The sequence below is a fragment of the Megascapheus bottae genome, chromosome 9 (assembly GCF_031878675.1).
Source record: "Megascapheus bottae isolate mThoBot1 chromosome 9, mThoBot2.hap1, whole genome shotgun sequence".
Classification (NCBI taxonomy): Eukaryota; Metazoa; Chordata; class Mammalia; order Rodentia; family Geomyidae; genus Megascapheus; species Megascapheus bottae.
In genome coordinates, this window is record NC_143517.1 from 61697379 (window position 1) to 61720975 (window position 23597).

The 23597-nt window shown below is 39.9% G+C and overlaps 1 protein-coding gene across 2 annotated transcripts in view; it reads right to left on the bottom strand.

Annotated features, from left to right (window-relative positions):
* The window catches only part of Dnaaf11 (dynein axonemal assembly factor 11), a 78625-nt gene that overhangs the window by 49861 nt on the left and 5167 nt on the right, over positions 1-23597 (bottom strand). For both annotated transcript variants that reach the window (XM_090339422.1, XM_090339421.1), the window contains exons 2-4: positions 22352-22519; positions 17670-17747; positions 2643-2815 (exon numbers count right to left, since the gene is read on the bottom strand). In XM_090339422.1, coding sequence (XP_090195548.1) covers positions 2643-2815; positions 17670-17747; positions 22352-22519 — 419 coding nt within the window. The remainder of the gene's footprint in view (positions 1-2642; positions 2816-17669; positions 17748-22351; positions 22520-23597) is intronic.

Here is a 23597-nt window from a genome sequence, read left to right on the forward strand (position 1 = left end):
CTTTCATGCTATATAAAGTCTGTAATGAGAGCTTCAAAAAAGGCCAGTGCCACTGCTGTGCAGTGGAGGTTCCTGCAGGTGGGCACGCCAGGAGAGCGTCCGAGAGCTCCCTCATGTCTTTTCCTAAGCATCTCTTCAAATCCTTTGTAACATCCATTATAATACATTGGTAAAGATGGGTGCTACCCAGAGTTCTGGGAGCTGCTCCAGAAAATTAATGGAACCTGAGAAGGGGTTGTAAGAATTCCCATTTGCAGGGCTAGGAGTGTGGCCTAGTGGTAGAGTGATTGCCTAGCATGCATAAAGTCCTGGGTTCAATTTCTCAGTACCACATACACAGAAAAAGCTGGAAGTAGCCTTGAACAAGCGAAACTCAGGAACAGTGCCTAGGCTCCGAGTTCAAGCCCCAGGTTCAGAAACAGTGCCTAGGCTCTGAGTTCAAGCCCCAGGTCTGGCAAAAGAAATAAATAATTAAGTTGTAGTTGGATGGTGAGACGTACCAGTAAAAAATGGAGAGGAATGATGCAGCAACCATGTTGATCAAGATCCACTGTATTTATAAGTGACTTGTGGAAGAGAAAGCTTACAGATGATTTTTTAAAAAATAATAAAATTAGAAAATAAGAAATAAGGGGGATCAATGTGTGAGAAGTAATGCATCTACTACCCGACAAATATAACTGTAATCCCTGTAGACATTATCCCAACAATTAAAAAAAAAACAAAAAAGAAATAAGGGTGGTACGCGGGATAAAAAATAAAAGAAGTAAAGGCAAAATCCACATGGGTCTAGTGACCAACATCTAAAATTGCTGGGAGGCACTCTTATAGGCTTAGGGACAACCTACATGAGGAGTGACACATCTCCTGGGAGAATCAGGTTAGAAGCCATCCAGCTGGGGCCTGCTGCTATGGAACCCATAGCTTGCTGGAAATGTGAGTCTTATACATGAAGTGTAAGTGCTATATATGAAGTCTATGCTATTTGGGCGGGAGAGAAGGGAAAAAGACATGTTTTCCCGGAAGCCATAGAGAATAGTGGTTCTCTGAGGAGCTCCCTAGACTAGCATCATCCATATGACACAACTCTCCGTGACAAGTGTCCCACCTCACACCTGCCTCAGAAACCTTTGGGATGACAGCAGTTTTCAAAATCCCTCCAAGCATTCGGATGGGCATCAAACTCTGAGAACCACTGACATCAAAAATGAGTTAAGCAATGGCTCACGCCTGTAATCCAAGCTGCTCAGGCGGCTGAGATCTGATGATCAAGGTTCAAAATCAGCCCAGGCACAAAAGGACCTGAGATTCTTATCTCCAATTAACCTCTAGAAAATGGAAAGTGGTGTCCATTCTCCAGACAAGACCATCCCTTTTGTAACCCTTATACTGTATGGTCTATGGTTTCAGTGCCAAAGAGAGTTGGAATTGAGTCTTGTTACTTAAAAGGATTCGTGAAGTTCTCATGAACTTCCTGCCTGTTCATGGCTTGAGAATCCTACCTTATCTAGCTTCTGGAAGAAATTCAAGATCCTGCTTTTTACTCAAACTTATCAGTATTTCAACACGAGACTCTAAAATAAGACTTGGTTGTTAAGGAACTGACAGCTGGGTAGAGGGTATGATTTTATGATTTAGGCATAGATGATCATCTTCCCGTTTGTCCCTCCCTTGAGGTCAGGTACCACATCTGACTCACTTCTGTTTACTCAGTGACTACACAGTGTAGGCTTGGCCCTTTGGAGGCATCTTGCTAGCATTTGTTGAATGACATGCTTATGAAATATGTCATGATTTAGAGATTCCCTTCTTGAATACTTGTTAAATATGACATTTGAAATATGATATAAAAATCAATGTGAATAAAATATTTAAAAAAAGAAAACAGGAAGTGGGGCTTGGCTCAAGGATAGTACAGTAGCCTTGAGCCCAGGCAGAAATCAGGCCCCGTCACACACACACACAAACACACACACACAAATGAGTTAAGAAAAAGTAATAATAAAAAATTGTACAGGAGTTGTTTAAGATTAAACAATACAAAGGAATTATGAATTAGGCATAGCCACATCTAAAGCTCTAGACTTTGCATTTAGTAATAATGCATAAGCTATGAAGGAGGTGCTTCGTAATGATGATTTGAACTAATTAAGAAAGAGATTCAGCTCTGCATGTTTTGATAAAGAAGAAAAATTTTGTATGTAACATTATTTAAAGATGTATTGTTGCCTAGCACAGGTGGCTCATGCCTGTAATCCTAGCTACTCAGGAGGCTGAGATCTGAGGATTGCAGTTCAAAGCCAACCTGGGCACTCAAGGGCATGAAACTCTTACCTGCAATTAACCACCAGAACACCAGAAGTGGGGCTGTGGTTCAAGGGGTAATAGCCTTGAGCTGAAGAGCTCAGGGCCAGCACCCAGGTCCAGAGTTCAAGCTCCACCACTGACCAAAACAAACAAACAAAATAAATAAACAAACAAAAACAAAGTTGTATTGAACAGAGTAATAAATATTAAGATCTAGATGTCAAAGAATGAACTTCAACTCTCGTGAACCTTTTACCCTGTGAATTCATCAGGAATGATCATAGTCACGCATTTTGCTTTTCCTGTGTTTAATGCCTTGCTAAAACAAGTGATACCTTTAACTGTGGTAGGGTGGCCACCACGAACGCCCTGTAGCCATCAAAGCTCGCGCAAGGATTTCCCATGAGGAAAAGCTCCTTCAGGTGGATGTTGTGCTTCAGGGTTTTAATACTGCTCAGATCGCCAATGAAATTTACAGTTAAGTCAAGTTTTGTCAGCACCTCGCATCCTGTTGAGAACAAGAAAAACAATGATAAATAAATCTACATAATAGCAAATGATAGATACAAGAAATGTAATCATTTGAACGTGCTGATTATTTGTAGTGCTTTCAAAAAGTGGTTTTCAGAAATCTCCACTCAAAAACTTACTCCTTTCTCACTTTTTGCTCTTTCATGTTTTCAGCTACTTCCTGCTAGGGGACCATCACATTTCCTGCTCAGCTGTTCAAGACGCAGGCTGGTTCAGTGCTTGGATTTAGTCACAGATACTAAGGATAAGCTGCTACCTAGGGAAGGAGTCATATTAGAAACAAAGTCCCACTTCCAGAGATAGCGCCTGGGAGTGTCTTCTGAGTTTTATTAGCTAGATAGTTAGGATACTTTTCACAATGGAGTGTGATGGTAAGAAGTAGCCCCCAAAGAAAAGGCATTTCCTGAAACTAATGTTCAAATGATATATGCAAACTAATACTTGCAAAGTCATCTATAAGATAGATCATGGCTCCTAAGCCACTGAGAGCTAAATCAAAGGTATCAATCAAGGTGGAAAATGAGAGGTTCTAACACTCTGAGGAAAAGAGAAAACATGTATGCCCAGAAGCAGAGTTTCAGAATAAATCTGATCTAACTACCCTCATTATACACAAAGCAAATTCCGACTTGAATTTGAAATGATCCCAGTTCTTGGTATTCTGTAGGATCTTAGTCACGAGAAGTTCTGATTTTGGAATTCAACAACATGAATTCAAGTCCTACGTCTGTGTCATCCGTAGAACCTTAGGTAAATTATAAGCCTTCGCCTGTCCGATGAAATTTACAGTTAGGTCAAGTTTTGTCAGCACCTCGCTTTCAACCACACCATGAGCAGGAGTCACTGCAGAGATCATGGAAGATGATTCACGTGATGTTCTTAGCTTAGTGCCTGACACATAGAGTCAGTAAACATTAGCTATTACCAAGAGACCAGCTATGGTACCCTTCTGAGTATCAATGTAGCTAAAGGACAGAAGGAAACACACCAATCCTTGAGCAGAGTACTTTCAGCTCTAACTATCAGGTAAGGGAGAGCCCACCTGGCTTCCATGGCAGCCTCTGCAGGCTCGGTTCAGTTCAAGGCCATCTCTCTTGTGACTGACTCATCTTTGGATAGCTGTCTTGGCAGCTAGTCTCTAGTCTTCAGCGCCTGGAGCCAGTCATGCAGACAGCCTAGCCCTACCTGACCTCATTTGTCTCTTCAAACTTCTGCATATGCACCCTGTCCTAGTCTTGCTGATTACATACACACTGCTTTCTGATTACTGTTTTGCAAGTATTTAACTTAAGTAAACATTGGTTCCTGATACTTTTTTCTAGTATCAGGGTTTGAACTCAGGGCCTCATGCTTTCTCAGCTTGCTTGCTCAGCTAGTTCTCTACAACTTGAGCCATGTCTTCAACCTGGCTGTTTGCTAAGCTAATTTGGAGATGGAGTCGCTCATCCTTTTCGGTTGGGGCTAACTTTGAACCTTGATTCTCAGATCTCAGCTTCCTAGATAGTTAGGATAACAAATGAGATACAAGCAACATTTTTACGTGCCACAACACAAGGAAGTGCCCAGAGAATAACAAGGAGATTTTGAAACACAATTATCTGCTTGAAAAGGCTTCTTTGGCCAGGCCTTGGACATTTTGATCATCTAGCTTAATAATGATTTCGATACATTTTATTGAATAAAACAAACATCCCTCTGGGTATCAGTGGCTAGCTACTCAGGAGGCTGAGATCAGAGAACCACTTTAAAATCAGCCCAGGTAGACAAACTCATGAGATTTTTATTTCCAGTTAACCAGCAAAATACACGAGTGGAGGTGTGGCTCAAGTAGAAGAACATAAGCCTTGGGTGAAGAAGTCAAATGAATGAAAGGTTCTAAGTTCAAGTCCCAGTACCAGCAAAAAAAATAAATAAAAAAGAAGACAAAGTCCATAACGTACTAACGCCACCATGTAGGTGCCACCACAGCTTTAGTAAAGCAGTAGTTCTGGCACAAGAACTCAATGAGTCCTCTTATGAGAATCATAGGGCATCCATCTAAGGAATGATAAGAGATATGAAATGGGGCAGGAGGTGAACCTCTTCCTTAACAATAGAATGTCAAGAAATTAAGACAGAATGATGAGATGAAAAACTCATTAGTGAATGTAATACTAACATGTAAAAATGTCATGAGAACTGAGCACTCACATAATTCCAAACTTCTCTGCACTAATCATTCATTAATTAAAAAGGGACACATAATAACGTTGTAGTCGAGAAAAGTGGTAGGTATTGCCTTTGCTTTGGTTCTTTTTATGACAACCAGACATTCTCCAACAGATGTTATCTCATTTTACTCCTCTGAACAGCATATTGGCATACTGAATGTTTTTCTTTTTTAGTGTTCATATTAGTTGATTTTTGTTTGAGTGTTTATGACCTGTCCTCCCTAGTAGTATTTAAGTGCCCGAGACATGGAAATTATTTTTACATACTAAAAATAAGAGACTTACTGGAATACGATAAAAGGATGAGAAATACACGTGGAAGGAAGGAGAGAGGAAGAATGAGAATGGAATACAAGGAGGAATGGATAACTAGAGCAGACCAGTCAACAGAAACTCTAGTGAGCTGGCGCAGGTGAAAACTGCAGAATGCACTACTGTGAGTAGAATGAAGCAAGCAGGAAAATAGAATAGACCAGATGGAGTTCAGATCAAATTCTTTTAGTGTCACCAGGTGACCATAATAGTTGAACATAAATTATGTCCAATATATTTAAATAAGATAAATGATAAGATAAGATAAAGAGATGCCTGAATGCTCAACTTATAAAACTGGATAAGAAAACTCTTAACATACCTATTCATCTTACTAACTACAAGAATCTTAAAATGACAGTCATGGATTCATAGTATAAGGGAGACAACTCATGGAAATGGAAAAGTGAAGATACCACATTGCTCATATGCTATAACTGCAACAATGTTAAAAGGAAGATACACAAAATAAATACAGTAAAAATGATTGTAGTGATTGTAGAAGAGTAAACTGCATTCTATTTTTTCAAGTTTTGCAACACAGTTATATTTGATATTTTGTACCTAAACAAAGAAAAGAGGCGAATATTCCGCAGAAAACCAAGACACAAATTAGCCCGGTTTTCACAGATGTTTTAAAAGGAGGGAAATGATAGGTGGACAAATTCAAAATTCATTATAGACATGTATAAAAATTTCATGATGAGACCTATTATTTTATACAATTAATATAATCTTATGAAAATATTTAAATGCTTTCCAGACCCATTCCATGCTTATTACCTATAAGATGAATATGAATCTTCAATGTGACTCCATGACAGAACTTTCTTTAACCCTAGCACTCTGTCACGTGCGTGTGCTGGGTGTGCCCTGGGGGTCTCTAAGTTACACTCAGTGTGCTTCACGTGCACTCGGCCATTTCGGCAGGTGCAGAGATCTAGGAACCCTCTCCTCCCCCTGTACCTCGTTTGGCCCAGGTAACTTGTCTAAACAACAGACCATGACCACAGTGAAGTCCGGAGGCTTCTAAAGTGGGTCTGATGACCTCCCAGCCTCTGCTAGCCAGAGTGGAGGGCTGGGCTTGCAGGCCTGCTCCTGGACAGTTACCCTGGAAGACAACGTCACCATGTGAAAAGTCTCACTATTTGGATCACATCAGGATGTATAACCAACTAAAGAGGCTTGCGACAATGTGAGAAACCATGATCTAGACTAGAGGCAAGAGACAGGCCAAGAGGCGGGGCCAGCAAGTAGCCCAGAAGCCATCTAGGAAGAGGGGTCTCCAACACCACCTGCTCTAGTTGGCAGGAAGGGTTAGAGAGGAGCCACTAGCCATCCACAGCACGCCTGAATTGCTAAAACAGCGCGAAACAGCAGAGTGGTGTGGTGCAGAGGGCACCAAGTGTTTTCTCAATCTTGAAGATGGTGTGAGAGAGACCATCTATAGCTTCCACATCAATGTGCAAAATGGGACTATCAGGATGCTGACTAGCCAGGTATGGTAAGCAGTACACCGGGAATCCTGGCTCCTGGGAGAAGACCAAGAGTTTACCACCAGAGTGAGACCCTGTCAAAAAAGTAAATAAAGATAGTTGACAGTGTTTGCCGCTTGGGAGCAGACCCGTGGGGATCTAAGGGAAGGGATAATACCACTCAGAGTCGGCGGGGGTAGGGTTGGATGTGGCAATTGGAGACTGCAAGCATGGAGCAGAGGATGCATGAGGAAAGATTGATGAATGGATATAAAGAATTTGATGGAAACTCATGGTGTGCTATTGCAGTTAGGTGATTAGAGATGATGATAATATATATATATATATAATCAAATTAGAAGAAATGATTTTGAATGCATTTCTCCATAAAGAAATTACAATTGTTTGAGGAAATAGAGATTTGAATAGTATATAATGCATATAGATACCAAAGCATCATGTTATCCCACAATATATACAATTTCATCTCTTTGAAAATGCAAATGATCCAAAATGTAAATATCTAGGCTACACAAAAACAAGTACTTTTATATATTCCAGATTTTACTACTGAAGGAAATTCAGTAATTTCACATCTTCAAAAAGAACTGTATATTGGGGCCGAGAGTTTGGCCTAGTGGTAGAGTGCTTGCCTAGCATGCACGAAGACCTGGGTGTGATTCCTCGGTACCACATACATAGAAAAAAGCCAAAAATGGCGCTGAGGCTCAAGTGGTAGAGCTCTAGCCTTGAGAAAGTCCAAGGACAGTGCTCAGGCCCTGAGCTCAAGCCCAGGACTAGCAAAAAGGAAAAAAAAGAAAAACAACAACAAAAAGGAACTGTATGCATGGCCAGGTACTGACTCCTCAGTTCCACGCTAGTCTATACAGAGAAGGCTGTATAGAACTCTTTTCTCCAAAAATGCAGAAGTAGAGCTGTGGCTCAAGTGATAGAGCACAAATCTTGAGCCAAAAATCCTTAAAGATAGCACCCACATACAGGGTTCAAGCCCCACGATTCACACATACACACACACACACACACACACACACACACACACACACATAGACCTGTAAGAATGATAAAAGGGCAATAAAACAAAAATGTCTACTAGATTGGTAAGCATACAGAAAAATTTAGAATATTGACAATCATGTGAAATGGTGCTTATACTTTTTAGCATGTTACTTGGTTGAAACATAAAACAGGCTTTTAGCACCCCCCTCCTGTTACCCTTCCATACCCCAGAATTTCATTTCAAGGAGGGGAAATCAAGTGCTTCTTGTAGCAGAGATGATTTGTACCAAGCTGTTCAGAGCAGTTCTGTTCATAATAACAAACATAATTAAAGACGCTTCAAGTACTAAGCACTAAGAAGTTATTTAAGACACATCAATATACTTGATAATGCAACAGCTAAATTATGAAAATGTATGCTGTCTCTACATACACTACATATATAGATAGCATAGCCAAATTCCTCTCTCTGTGTCTGCATGATTGCTTTATTTTGGCAAAAATGCCCAGTGGATTAACAAGCACAGAAGAAGCTGGTGCAGGATGACGTAAGACCTGGGGCACCTGGCACTTGGTTTGCTTTGAAGGCTAAGACGATTTCCTTTCATGTAACAACAGGCCACACTCAAAGAGATAAACAGCCCATGTGTTCTTTCACATGTGGAAGCTAGATCTGAAATATACTGGGACATGGTGACTTATTCAGGACTCCAGGCACCCACACATAGTGAGAACGAAGGAGGAATATACTCTCAGGGGAGAGACACTATGGCTCAATGCCTCTGTACCTCCAATCACAGAAAAAATTATTTATCAAAATGAACTCCAGGAAAAGACTTGGAAAAAGTCATTAAGTGAAGTAAGCCAGACCCAAAGGAATATAGGATTTTATGGTTTCCCTCATTTGCAATAGTAAGAACACATTTAGGACTCTCCTAGCAGAGGATTACCATAGCTCAAAACCTAGGTACATAAGGTCATATAGGATGAGACTAAATGAAAGGATCTCTAGGGTATGGAAACAAGAGGTTAATCTTCGTGATTGTTGTTTTCAATGTACGATGTTATTTTTTTTCTCTTTTTCCCCCCGTGGTTAATCTCATGTGGTTACTATATCTGACTTTGTTACCTGTTATATTGTATATATGTTTATTTGAAATAGGGAAGGGAAAGGGGGAAAACAAGATGATTGGAAGGGTGTGGGAGAGGAAAGGGGGGGGCAAAAACATGAGAAGAGGTATCAACATGCAGGAAGTAATGTACCTACTACCTGATGAATGTAACCGTAACCCCTCTAAACATTATCCCAACAATATAATAACATTTTTAAAAAAGAAATAACTTGCAAAAAATGAACTCCAGGAAACAGAAACGAGAGATTTTTTTCTTCATTGCTTTTGTTCTCTTTTGTTGATGGGGCACAGATGTGAAAGGACAAAGAGTAAACTCATGCAGCAGTAGAACTCATTAGATGTGATGTTACATATGAACTATTCAGCTTGTACATCGGGACAGGAAGGGAAAACCAGGAGAGAGCAAGGAAAAAGGTGACATTGTCCTAAAAGAAATGTACTTATTACTGACTTAGATAACCGCAAGTCCTCTGTAGATCGCCTTTGCAATAGCAATAAAAAAGAAACCCTTTGAATGAAGTAAAATTACTTTCCAGTAGACAGGTGGCACATCACTGCTTACTGTCCCCTGCTCCTTCAAACATGCCCCTAAATGGCCCTGCACCTACTACATCCATGCTTAAGCTGGCAGACACAAACCAAAACGGGTTTGTAAAAGGAGGTAAACTGCAGACTGCAAAGCCCAAAAGACAATAGGGACAGTGCTGTCCTCTTGTGGTGGAAAAAGAAAACACACGATAATAGGACCTTTCATCTGTGTGAGATACTCTTGACAAAGGTAATTAGGCTTGGATGACACCAATGAACACTTTCATCACTTCAACATTTCAAATTAAAATGTGTATTCTAATAAGGCATGGACATGCATGTGATCACAGCGGCAAAACGTGTATTAGAACATTGACATTCACTACATTTATTTCATTCCCTGTTCTCAAGCGAAATAGGGCTGTGGTGTTTGCTGGAAGAAAGCAGTGACTCAACTTCTAAAGCAGTAGGTTCTGGAACAAATCATCTCAACTTCAGCACCGATGCTGAATTTGGGAATTTCATAATGGTTGTTTTCTAGCATAAAAGTTAAAAATGTACAGTGCATATTTATGTCCTTGTTGGTCCTCGATCTTTCTAGTCACTGGAAAATCCATTTCTACAAAAGGACCCAAACAGACTAAAGCCATCATGACCTAAGTAAAGACCTCCCAATTTTAGCTGTGGGCAGATGGGAGTGGGGTGGGCAGAGCAGCTTGCCTGCCTCTGCTTCCCATCCGGCACTGTGCCTGGAAGCTGCCAGTCGGCAGCTCCACCCGTCAGAGTGCCCAACCCTGGCAGAGAGGCAGGCAGGAGGAGGCGGCTGGCTCAGGAAGCAGAATCTCACCACTGCAGACTGAGCCCCACCGGCCGCCTGGTGCACTCGATCCTCTGTGACTGTCATCTGACATCGAGTATTGTCACTTAAACAGCACAAAAGATAAACTGCAAGACAGCACAGATGAAGAGAAAGGAGAGAGAGATGATGTAAGAACTGAGGCAAAACAAAGCAGACTGCAAAGGACTTTAGAATATACTTCATCCAAACAAGAACAATACACACCACCAAAAAGCAGCCACCAGTACGGCAGTGAGAGAAAAGTGAAAATTACGGCCAAAATAAGGACTTAATTAGGAATAAACTGTATTTTAAAATGAGAAAAATGAATATAAAGTAAATATATTGTAACGTGAATCAGCTGAAATGTCCCAGGCTATTGAATAAAAAGATAAAGCTGTTGAAATACTAAATACCAAATAAGGGAATACAGAGATGGTCAACATAGTATGATAAAAATCCAATGAAAAGAAGTCTAGGGAAGGTCAAAGAAAACAGAAGAGAAGGTCATCAGAAAATTAGATGATGTTAGATAGGTAGACAGAGAAGGGAAAACAGAAGAAAAGGGGAAAAAACAAAAGGAAGAAGAAAGGAACAATGAAGAGAAGCAGAAGAGGAGGGAGGGAGGGAAGGAAGGAGAGAGGGATGGAAGCATGGAGGTAAGTAGGCAGTAAGGAAGGAAAGCAGGAGGGAGATGGAGGATGGAAAGGAGAGAGGGAAGGAGAAAGGAAAGAGAGAAGGAAAGGTGGCAAGGAGGGTGAAAGTGTCAAACAAGAGTTCTTTATCTGAGAAAAGTTTTCAAAATGAAAGATAAATGAGACCATTTTTAGATGATTTGCCCTACAGAAATATCAGAGAGCATCTTCCAGGCTGAAATGGAAAGACACTAGGGAGTAACTCAAAGTGATATTGAACAATGCAGACTTTACTCTGGTGCAGGGCTTGTATGGGGGTAGCAGAGGACCTGAGTCTATGAGTCCCAGAGTGAGAAGACCAGCAGGATTGCCACAGAGGAGCTGCTGAGAACCCAACTCTATCCCACAGTGACTCCTAAGGAGATCCCTTCCTTCCCTGTGATGATGAGAGGCAGAGCCTATAGACGTGGGAGCATTCATGACTGCTCAAACAAAAGCCACAAGGCAAGACACCCAGCACTGCGATTTCTAACTTCTGAAAGAGCCACAAGACAAACTCTGAGAGAGGTCCATGACCCCAAATAATCTACTTTCAAAATGGATAGAGAAACTAGATAAACAATCAGCCTCAAAAGCAGACAGTAATTCAGTAAGCTAGAAACACAGCATCCCAAAAGGTAATAAACAAGGCACAAGTAGTGCTCAGGAGAAATTTAGAACTCTAAATGCCTAACACAGTCTCCTACTCTAAAAAGTAGAAAAAGAATAAACTAAATACAAAAAAGAGAAAAGATAATGAGAGGAAATAAACAAAAAAGACTATAAAATGTAGAGAGAAAATCAACAAAATCAAAAGTTGGTCCTTTAAAGAAATCAACAATAGGGCCCCGAGTGTGGCTTAGTGGAAGAATGCTCGCCTGGCATGCATGAATCCCCCCTGATTTGATTCCTCAGTACCACATACACAGAAAAAGCTGGAAGTGGCACTGTAATGGCAGAGCACAAGCTTTGAGCAAAAGTGTTCAAGGACAGTGCCCAGGTCCTGAGTTCAGGCCCCAGGACTGGCAAAAGAAAAAAAAAAAAAGAAAAAGAAATCAACAATATTTTACAAACATTAAGCTATGTTAACCAAGCTTTTTCCAAAAAGAAAAGATCCAAATTTACTACCATCAGGAAGGAAAGAAAGGATATTATTATTGACTTACAGAAATCAAAAGGAGAATGTGCCAACAAATAAGATGACCCAGGTAAAATAGGAAAAAATCTACAAAGCCATAAACTGACAAACTGACTCAAGAAGAAGAAAACCTTTGACCAGTAGACACTGACTAGTAGGTAACTCAGAATCAAACAATGCTTTTACACAACAAAAACATGAGAAGGGGTGTCAATACTCGAGAAGTAATACACTACCTGATGAACGTAACTGTAACCCCTCTCTACATTACCCTGACAATTAACAAAAAGCTTTTACATAGAAAAATCCAGAAACAGAAGGCTTATTGTACATACTATCAAGCCTTTAAAGAAGAATTAATACCTTTCATTCACAAACACTCCTGAAACAGAGATTTAGAAGAAACATTTCTAGGCTCATTCTATATGGCTTATGTTATTCTGAAAAATAAGCAAAATTGAGACAAATGTACTTCAAAGTATACCAACAAGCAAACTGTAAAGGAAAACCACCAAATGAGAGAATCTATATGTCTAAATGATATATCTGTTTGCATATAAAAGACTTTACATACCACTCCTGGGCATCTATCCTGAGCATCATAGCCCAGGATATTCACAATAGCCAAGTGATGGAAACAACTCAGAGGCCCTTCTGCAGATGAATGGATTAAAAAAATGTGATTGTGTGTGTGTGTGTGTGTATATATATATATATATATATATATATGAATTCTACATAGCCAACAGACAAGATAAAATAATGGCATTCACTGGGAAGTGGATGGAAACAGAGCAAATCATGTTGAGTGAGATAAGTCAAGATCAAAGGAACAAAAGGCACCTGGTCTCCTTGATATGTGGATATTAGGTTCAAACAGTCCAAGAGCGATGACTCAATGGGTACCCAAGGTTATGGACATGGTCTTCGAGATACAAACATAGCTACATAGACAAAAAAATCTACGATGGGATATATACTCTATACATCTAATGTTTTATTATATAGATTAATATATATCTTTGACATACAAACCTTCAGCTTAATTTTCATTATGTTCTAAAATCTATGTGCCAGTGATTGTATATAGAGATTCCCTTCTTGAATACTTGTTTGTTAAACATGACCATTTCAAATACGATGTAAAAATCAATGTTAATAAAATCTTAAAGAAAAGACTTTAAAAGATGACACCTTAATTAAAATATTTAATTACCTGTGAAACATTTCTTCAAAGATAAAAAACGCCCAATAAATATAAAAAATGCTAGATATCATTATCATTAGGCTCATAAGAACGACAATAATATACCACTTCAAATCTATGAATGTCTCTACTATGCGAATTAAGCCAGGCATAGTGGACATACTTATAATCCCATCATTCAGAACAATGTGGGAGGATTGCCAGGGGCCAGTGCAGGCTAGGCATCAAAATTCTGTCTCAAACACATGCAAATGAAACCAGAAAAGAACAGTATAGGTAAAAAAGTGAAGAAGCCAGGAGCTGGTGGAGTATACCTGAAATCCTAGCTACTCAGGAGGCTGAGACTCGCAATCACAGTTCAAAGCCAGGTGGGCAGGAAAGTCCTGTGAGGCTGTTATCTGCAGTGAACCACCAGAAACCCAGAACTGGTGCTGTGGCTCAAAGTGGTAGAGTACTAGCCTTGAGCAAAAGGAGCTCAAAGCCCTTAACTACCAAGAACAAGAACGAAGTGAAGAAATTAGAGCCCTCGTGTATTCTTAGTGTGAATGTGAAGTGGTGTAACTGCTTTGTAAAATAATTCAAACTTCCTTAGTTAAACATGGCAGTACCCTACAACCAAGCAATTCTATTCCTACGAAATTAACTAAAAATATGCATATTCCCCTCACCGAAACTTGGGGTTTTTCTTTTTTGTTGTTGTTGTTTTCTTGTTTTGTTTTGTGTTTTGGCAGTCATGGGGCTTGAACTTTGGACCTGGGTGCTGTCCCTGAGCTATTCAGCTCAAGGCAAATGCTCTACCATGTGAACCACAGCACCATTCTGGTTTTCTGGTGATTAATTGGAGATAAGAATCTCATGGACTTTCCTGCCCCATCTGGCTTTGAACCTCGATTCTCAGGTCTCAGCCTACTGAGTAGCTAGGAATACAGGCTTGAGCCACCATGCCCAGCCTCACAGAAACTCATGCATGAATGTTGACAGATATTTGATTCATAATAACCCAGAAGTGAAAAAGCCCAAATGCTCATCAAGTAATGAAGGGGAAGGCGCAATGTAATACAATCGTTCAATAAAATATTATTCCTCCAGAAAAAGAAGCTATCATAAAATATGCCACAACATGAAAGAATCTTGAAGACCTTAAGCTATGTTAAAAACAAAAAGGACAGGCCGGGAGTTTGGCCTAGTGGTTAAAGTGCTTGCCTAGCATGCATGAAGACCCGGGTTCGATTCCTCGGTACCACATACATAGAAAAAAGCCAGAAGTGGTGCTGAGGCTCAAGTGGTAGAGTTCTAGCCTTGAGAAAGTCCAAAGTCCAAGGACAGTGCTCAGGCTCTGAGCTTAAGCCCAGGACTGGCAAAAAAAAATAAAAAGGACACAAAAGGTCACATATGTTATGATCCTATTTCTGTGAAGTGTTAAGGATGGAGGGAGAAAGTACATTCAGTGTTGTTAGGGGCCAGTCCACGGGTGAATGGAAAGTGAGTGAAATGGCCATTGGGGTCCCACTGAAGTGACAGCAATGATAAGTGACAGCAGTGATTTGACATGGAGGGTATGGAGGCCTCACAAAACTAATATAGGACAATAGGCATTTATCCAAAAGATTGAAAGTCAGGATGCAGCAGAGGCCCCCTACCTGTGAAGCACTATTTTGGGGGGGGGCATCCTGGGCCTGAACTCAGGGCCTGAGCACTGTCCTTGAGCTTTTTCAAGGTTAAAGCTCTACCATTTGAGCCACAGCACCATTTCTGGCTTTTTTGTTTTCTATGTCTGTGGTAGTGAGGAATTGAACCTGGGTCTTTGTGCATGATAGGCAGGAACTCTACCACAAGGCCAACCACCCAGCAGGAAGCACTATACTTAATAGCCAAGATATAGAAATAGCCTGGGTGTCCTACAACAGATGAATGGATCAAAAATGGAATATTGACAATGGAATTTTATACATCTATCAGGAAAAATCATATTATATCATTTGCACAGGGAAATAGATGGATCTAGAAGAAAGTAAGTCAGGCTTAGACAGTCAGAGGAAGCATGTTTTATCTTATATGTGGAAGTTAGCACTAATATATAAATGTTTATGGAAGCACAATAAAGGACCATATGCACATATTTGTGATCAGATTGAGTAAAGTATGGAATTTTCAGAGGAAGAATGCTATGGTGTAACATCTTTGAATAATTAACCAAAGTTTAACAAAATGAACATCAGGAAGCTGGAACATGTCTTGATTGAGAGGAATGGGGATTAAGGAAAGAAAGATAGGTAAATGGAAAGAAGAATGGTGGACCGATAGAGTCATAATACTCAACGTACTTCCATGAAAACAGAACCAGGAAACTTGAGAGGATGGATGGAAACCAGATAGGTGGACTTTGTGGGAGAGGGTGGAAGAGGTGACTGGACTGTGAATTGTACACAGAGTAAACATATTAAACTAAAACTCCTTTGTACAACTATTTGAAGATAAGGAAAAAGAAAAAGGATTGCTGGGTATACTGAAATAGAAATTTATTTTCATAATTAAAATAAATGAAAAGTACGTCAAGAGTAAATACTTGTGGGCCGGGAGTTTGGCCTAGTAGAAAAGTGCTTGCCTAGCATGCACGAAGACCCGGGTTCGATTCCTAGGTACCACATACATAGAAAAAAAAAGCCAGAAGTGGTGCTGAGGTTCAAGTGGTAGAGCTGAAGCCTTGAGAAAGTCCAAGGACAGTGCTCAAACCCTGAGCCCAAGCCCCCCCCCAAAAGAATAAAGACTTGTAACATATTTGACAGTTGGTTAATATCTCTAGAATAGAAAAAGATGAATCAAGAGAAAAGAGGCCAAAAGATACAAAACATTTTCTAACACATATAATATGAATATTCAATAAGGAGCTAAAAGGTTGTATACAGTACTCACGAGCTGCAAAATGGAACCATCACTAGATAATATTGTATTCCTGTCTTTAAAAGTTCCTGTTTCTGGAAATCACCAGTGAACTTGCATGGGAATGGATACTTACAGAGACTACTACATACAAGTATAAGTTTAAACAATATTTTTGGGAAAAAAACATGGCAGTGCATTTCAAATTATGCAGATTTAAATCCAGGAATTTCATTTCTAAATAAAAAAATCTAAAAAACTTGTAAAAGGAATCTGTGCACATGCACAGTGGAAATGTGGAAGGATGCTTGCTGTGACGTGCTTATTTTAGCAAAATGCTGGAACTTTCCCAAATGTCCATCAATGGACAAATGGTGTAGGGTGAGTTCATGCACAGCCCCAGACCTTCTCCCTGAATAGCAAAAGACATTCGTGTCAGAGATATCACTATTAAATGACACTAGAAGAAATCACATTTAAGATAATACAGTATGATCCCATTGATAGAAAGAAGCATGATACAAAAGGAAATGGAAAGACAGAAAAAATCATATTAACTGAAGTAAGCCAGACTCAAAGAAACATAGGCTCAATGGTTTCCCTCATTTCTCATAATCAGTAGAAACCTTGGGCTCTACTAGCAGAGAATTACAATAGAACTAAACCTAGATACATAAGACCATATAGTATGAAGCTAAATAAAAGGATATAGAAATAAAAGCCATATAATGAATGATTGTTGTCCTTAATGTACTGTTATTTCTCATCTCTTTTGCTGTCCCTTGGCTATCTCATATTGTTACAGTATTTCACCTAGTTATCTGATATATTGGATATATGTGTATTTAGTTATTTGAAATCGGATAAGGGAGGGGGGAAAGCAAGATGAGGGGCGGGGTTGGGGGGAGCGAAATGGGGACCAAGACATGAGAAAGGGTATCAATGTTTGTGAAGTAATGCACCTTCTATCTGGTGCATATAATGTAACCCTTCTATTAATTACAATAAAAAATATATGAAAAAAACAGGTTGTATGTATATGGAAGTGTTAAGTCCACTTACTCCTGGGAAAGAAACTAAGTTAAGATGGAAGTAGATTCCCATTTTTGACTTTTTTTATTGTCGGGATAATGTATAGAGGGGTTACAGTTACACTGGCCAGGTAGCGGGTGCATTACTTCTCACACATTGATACCCCTTCCCATATTGTTGTTGCCTTTTCCCTCCCCCTCCCAATCATCTTTTTTCCCCTTCCCTTCCCTATTTCAAATAGATAAATAAGAAGCAAGAAATCTAGGATTTAGATAAAACGTCAATTCTATAAGTATACTTCCTGTTTATATAATAGTGTTTAAACCTAACTTTAAATCTTTGCATGTTCAAATATTTACTTTATTAAAAAAAGAGTAAAATTCTTACCTTCCAAATTTTCAATTTTCTCAATATTGTTTAAGGCCAAATTCAAATATTCAAGTTTCTTGAGTTTGTTAACATTTTCTGAAAAATACCAGTGATGTAATTAATTAGCCTTCAATGCAAAAGCCATTTTCTACAAGAATATACACTGAAAATGATAAGACAGTATAAGGATGAGTATTACAATTAGCAAATGCATGCTGTGTTTTCAAATATTTATCTGATTGGTAATTATACAGCATCCCTCTCTACCTCCACCCTTCACAATGGAACCTAGTTTTGCTCATGCCACAACCTAGCCCAACTCTCAGAGGAGTAGTTTAGCCAAGCTAGGCCCATACATTTTCAGCCAGTGTCTTTTGCTATGGAAGGATTTGGACACTAGTTTAATCCAAGTAGCTCGCACGTCACATGTTATAGAATAGGACATGCAGACTAAGTATTCTCAAATAGAAGAAGCTTTCCCTAGCTTTTTGTCCTGCTAGCTCCTATTAACAATAAAAGTCCTGTTCCCATTGGTACTCACAATTGTGGGGAGTAAGCTGGAGGAGAATGCTTACACTGTGATTAGTGAAACAGAAAGAAGAAATCAACCAACCTTGGAGTGTAGGTTACTGCTGGGAGGGGAGATTTCCCTTTTGGCCAAAAGCCATTTGTCACTTGTTCTACCACTCACAGGCAGATATCCATGGGCCACTAACAAGAAACATACAAGAAGCATACATGTGTCTGTCCTATCAATACCACATGATTCTGTGGGGCTTACATGGTATGTTAGGCTAAGTATTCTTCACTCCCACAACTTATAAATGGGTAAAAAGAAATCATTTTCTTTACTCTCAGCATGGAGTTGGGATACATTTACTTCAAGGACAATTCTATAGAATACAGGATTATCTTTCTTAATAATTCTGAAAGCCCACAGAGGTGAAACTGTCGTGCCCAGAATTGGGGGTCCCCAAAGACCACCAAGGAGCCAAATCCAATGTAAGCACACGAGAGTCTTTTATTGCAAGTTCAAGCTTGGTCCTCTGCGCACTGGGTTGCCCAGGGATGCTAAGAGGCCCTGAGCAAAACAAAACAACAACAAGGAATCTCTGTGGAATAGGGCCTTTCGAAATAAGCTCATGTAGCTAAGGCTGTCAAGTACTTATTATACACCATACAGTGCTCTGATAATTTTGGCTATCTTAGCCTATTAATAACTTTGTGAGAAAACAATCGTTGGTGTTTCCTTTGTACAAAAGAGAATACTGACACACTGAGAATCCGTCTACTTGTTCAAAGTCAAGTGATAGGCACAAAAAAGTTGACTCCAGAGCCATGCACTAAACCTCTCTATAATGTCTTAAAAGAACAGTTCTTTCTAAGACAACCTGCAAGATGACGGTCTTGGAAAGAGAAATATATCTGGGGTGGCCTCAGTGAAATAATGCCTCTTCTGCCTATTTCTCAGGATCTTAGAAATATCATAACTGATAGTCATCACACTTATCATAATTAATCATTTATCTTAAATGTGTAAGCCATCATATATATGTTCTCATAGATCTGAGAGTATTTTGGCTTCTGAGGCCTCATCTCAGTTTACTTAGTTTTTTAAAATGAGGATGGGGGGTAAATTACAGCTTCTTTCAGCAATTAAATTATTCACGTAATACTAATGTTTACAAAGGGATCTCTAGCACCATCTGGAACTCAATAGTCAGCAGACTTAGAGGTTTCTGGGAGCCAAGAATTATGACAAACACAGTGTCTAGTCTGAATGCTGAACAACAGTATTCCAATTTGTCACTGTTAAAAATTCCAGCTCATAGTCAAATAATACCTGGTTAAAACAGAATTCCCTTTCTGCAGTGTTGTCATTTGAAAAGATTTTGTTCAGGAAGAACAAATCATGCATTCAGGAAGAAATCAAAGATTTTGTCAGAAAGATTTTCCTTGACTCCTTAAGACCAAAAGGACAAAGTGGTCAGAGGGGAAAATAAATAGATACCACAGGCAAGGCCTTCTCAGAGAGCGGGAGGGGAGTCTGGGCATTATTCGTTATCACCCACAGACTCGTCCTGAACCAAATCATATAACCCTCCACTCTCATGAGGCCCCAGGGAAATGGAGGAGCGGAACCCACTTCCAACCCCTCTGCAGTTTCCTGAGGACCCAGATGGTCCTTGGCTCACAGTTGCCTCCGCCTAGAGCTCAGCCTTCCCCCATAGCCCATCTGCACTCCCAGGGAGGCCCTGGCTTTTAGGGAAGGCAGTTGTTTTGCAAACTTCTGCCTCAGTGGCAGGAGAGCAAGTGTGAATCCCAGATAAGTCATTTAACTTGCTAAATAAGTGTCTCAATGCCCATGGGTGGAGCAAAACTGAAAAAAAAAATCCCATTATTAGGATTTAAAAGAGTGTTTAATTTAGGAACACGCTGGAAGCAAAATTTCAGCTTTCTCATAGCTCTGAAAAGGCCTGAAATACTATGCCACTAATTAGTGATTGTGATGGACCCAGCTGTGGAGATTAAAATTTTGGGAACTTTTAGATCTCTACAATTAGGACCGTTCTTCAATGCCCCATGCATAAAAGCTGGTGGTTTCTTTGTACAGCCTTTTTTTTTTCAACTTGAACAATGTTCCAGAGTTTCTATTTTCTAGTAGCAAAAAGATGCCGAAAATAATTAGCTGAAGAAATATAGAGCTTTTGTCAATCTTCCAAAATGCAAATTTAGGCTTTTTACATCCTGAAGCCAATTTCCAAGTCCATAGAACTAGAAGCACTACCAGATTTTCTCAAACTCAGCAGTCCTGAGTAGTTCTTGTAGAGCTTCCTGCTCATTGTATGATGGTTAGCGTGTGTATGTGTGTGTGTGCGCGCACACACACACATTTGTGACAACATAATCCAAAATATCTTGGTGGGGGGAAAATGTCTCCTCTTGAGAATCACAACATAACACTATGGAAAGTTAACTCAGAATTTTAAAGCTCATCTCTGGACTCCAACACTAGAGCACACAAGGTCAGGCACTTTTTCTGTATCAGCTCACTCCATCCTTTTTCCTCCAATTCCATTTGCATTCTGAGGTACACTATCGTACTACTAACAGCAACCGCACAGAAGCTTTCACCTAATGAGCAGGTATCCCAAGGTGAGCACTTGGTAAGTACATTGCATGCAGCCCTTAGACCAGTTCCTGTATGTTAGGTATTATTCAGTCTGTTTTATAGCATACAAAGTTGAGATTCAGACAAGCAAACTGACTTAACTGGTTTCATACAGTCAGTACCAAAGGCAGGGTTTGTAGTCAGGTCTACCTAATGGCAGAGCCCGTGCTTGCTCATTTCTGCATGTGACTGGTAGACAGGTTTGTGTGTGAGGAGGGGATGTTGGGGGAAAATCAGCAAGTCTGCCTGGCTACAAGTCAAAACCACATTCTTGAAGGGGATTTATTGAAGTAGGAAGATCAGGTCTGGCTGGCACCATCTTGGTGGATAGTGGGGTCTGGCATTTTGTCTTCATGACAGGAAACAATGAAGCCCCACCTCCCATGTGATGGGCATGCTTGAATCCCTGAAGGCCGGAGTGGAGACTTGGATGGTCGGTTAGTAAACCTGTCAGTCCAGTGGGATGCTAGTTTCCTGTGACCCTACCCGCTGACCTGACCCCAGTTAGTGGGGATCAGCTCTGTGTCTGTGTCCTGTCTCTGAGGCCTTCTTCAGTCGCCATGGCATCCCACTTCAGCTCTCCAATGGAGATGACGTTGTTGGTATTGTTTTTGTTTCTTTCCTCTCTGGTCTTCGTGTCTAAGTTTCCTAACAGTGTTAAGAGTATTTGCTGGCTGCTGGTCTTTGAGACAGGAATCCACCATGCAATCACCAGTCTTTCAATAAAGACTCTCGATTAGACCACTCAACATGTGGCTTCTCTGTTTGCATGCCCTAGAACAGTAGTAATATTTCGATCTTCAACCACCAGATCCCTATATTTATCAATTTGTGTCCAGATTAGAACCCCCTCAAACCCGCGGTAGAGCCCAAGGCCTTGTGCTTAGACAATATGGTGGAATCAGCAATCATACTGCGTGGGGATGTGAGAAGGACTTGAACCTTACATAACTCTTTAAGCTTTGCACAGTAAAGTAAACATTGACAAATACACAAATTATACCCTCCTGCTTTTCAAGCTTAGAAATAAATAGCTAGTTTAATGTGTCCCTCACTTTTAACATATCTCTCAAATCCCTATGGAGATTCTTGCATGCATCAAGACTAAGTATACAGGGTGGGGGGCATCCCTCACACAACTGCTGAGACATGGTAGAGTGTGTTTTCTTACCTCACTCTTTTTTTGGTTATTGCTATGCCTTAAGAATACTACAGAATAGAGATCCTTTCATTTAGTCTCATCCTAAATAACCTTATGTACCTAGGTTTTGAACTATTGTGATCCTCTGCTAGGAGAGTAAAGGAAACCATTGAGCCTATGTTCCTTTGAATGTAATTGTAACTCCTCTATACGTTATTCTGCCAATAAAAAAAGTTTTTAAGATACTTTAAATTGTGAATACAGGATTCTATTTATAATAAAATGCAGTATTTGTATAAAGACATGGTACTTTAAAAATACTACAGAATTATTCAGCATTCTCCTCATGCTAAATGTTAAAGAAAAATCATGACCACTGAAACTTACCAATTTTTCCAATGAGGTTATTCTGAAGATAAAGAATTTTTAATTCCCGGCACCATTTGTCAATATGTTCGAGTTTTTCTATTTCTTGTTGATGCAAGGAGAGCTCCTCCAGGGAAAAAATTACACAGTCATTGTGCTCGGCATTCCGTCTAATAAGATCTTCTGTGACTGAAAGACAATTTGCTACATATTACAATTCCACCCCATTGTTCATCAAAGTGTTATGTTATTAATGCATGGGATTTTTTTCTGTACAGTGAAATGTAAATTCTTCAGACCTAAGTGAATCCTGCCTTCTTGTGGAGTTTTGATAATGCCATGACTTAAGTCATAGGGGAGAAAGAGACATGAGTGTACCTGAAATCATGCTTGTTTTTTGCATGTGTGCTATGTGAATGGATGGACACAGAGCTGGTGAGAATGTTTATATAAACTCCTATTACAGTGCCATGTCAAATTGGATGCCATCCACTAGCTGACCTGAGACAGAGAAACTTCTGTTGAGAATCAGTCTCACTGACAGGAGGAGAAATATTCATGAGGAATGTTCATTCATTCATTCATTCATTTCATCAATGTTTATTAATTCCTAAAAAAAGGAACATTCCAGATATTGCACTACACTCTTAAAACTTAGGCAATATTGGTTCTTTTTCTAGAAGGATTAAAAAGACCTTCTCACAAGAGGGAAGGGGATGGTACCTATCGCCCCTCACAAGAACAATATGCAGTACACGCTTCAGAATGTGACGGCAGTGAACTGAGAGCACAGACCCTATCATAGCCCAGTGGAGAAGCCCAGAACGGAGTCATAAATGATGGCTTCAAGACTGGCTAAAACCAAAGATACGATCTTCCAGTGCTGTTCAGATTCTAGGTACAATATATACATGTTATATATCCACTCCAGGAAATAATTAATACTGGCATTTTCACATATGAGGCGCCACATACTAGTCAAAATGTTTTGCACGCAGGGCTGTAGAATTATTGTTTATGTTTTTCAGGTATAAAATTGAAGCTTAGAGAGTTATAATAATCTGTCTAGGGATTGATGGTAAATGTAAGAGCCAGTTTTTGTTGTTGGTGGTGGTGGTGATGGTGGTGGTGGTGGTGTCTGTGTGTGTGCGTGAGCACACATGCACATGCGTGTATTGTGTGTGTGTGTGTTTGTGTGTGTGTGTGTGTGTGTGTGCGTGTTTACTGTGAATCCAGGACTTTATCCATGCCAGGCATTGCTGATCCA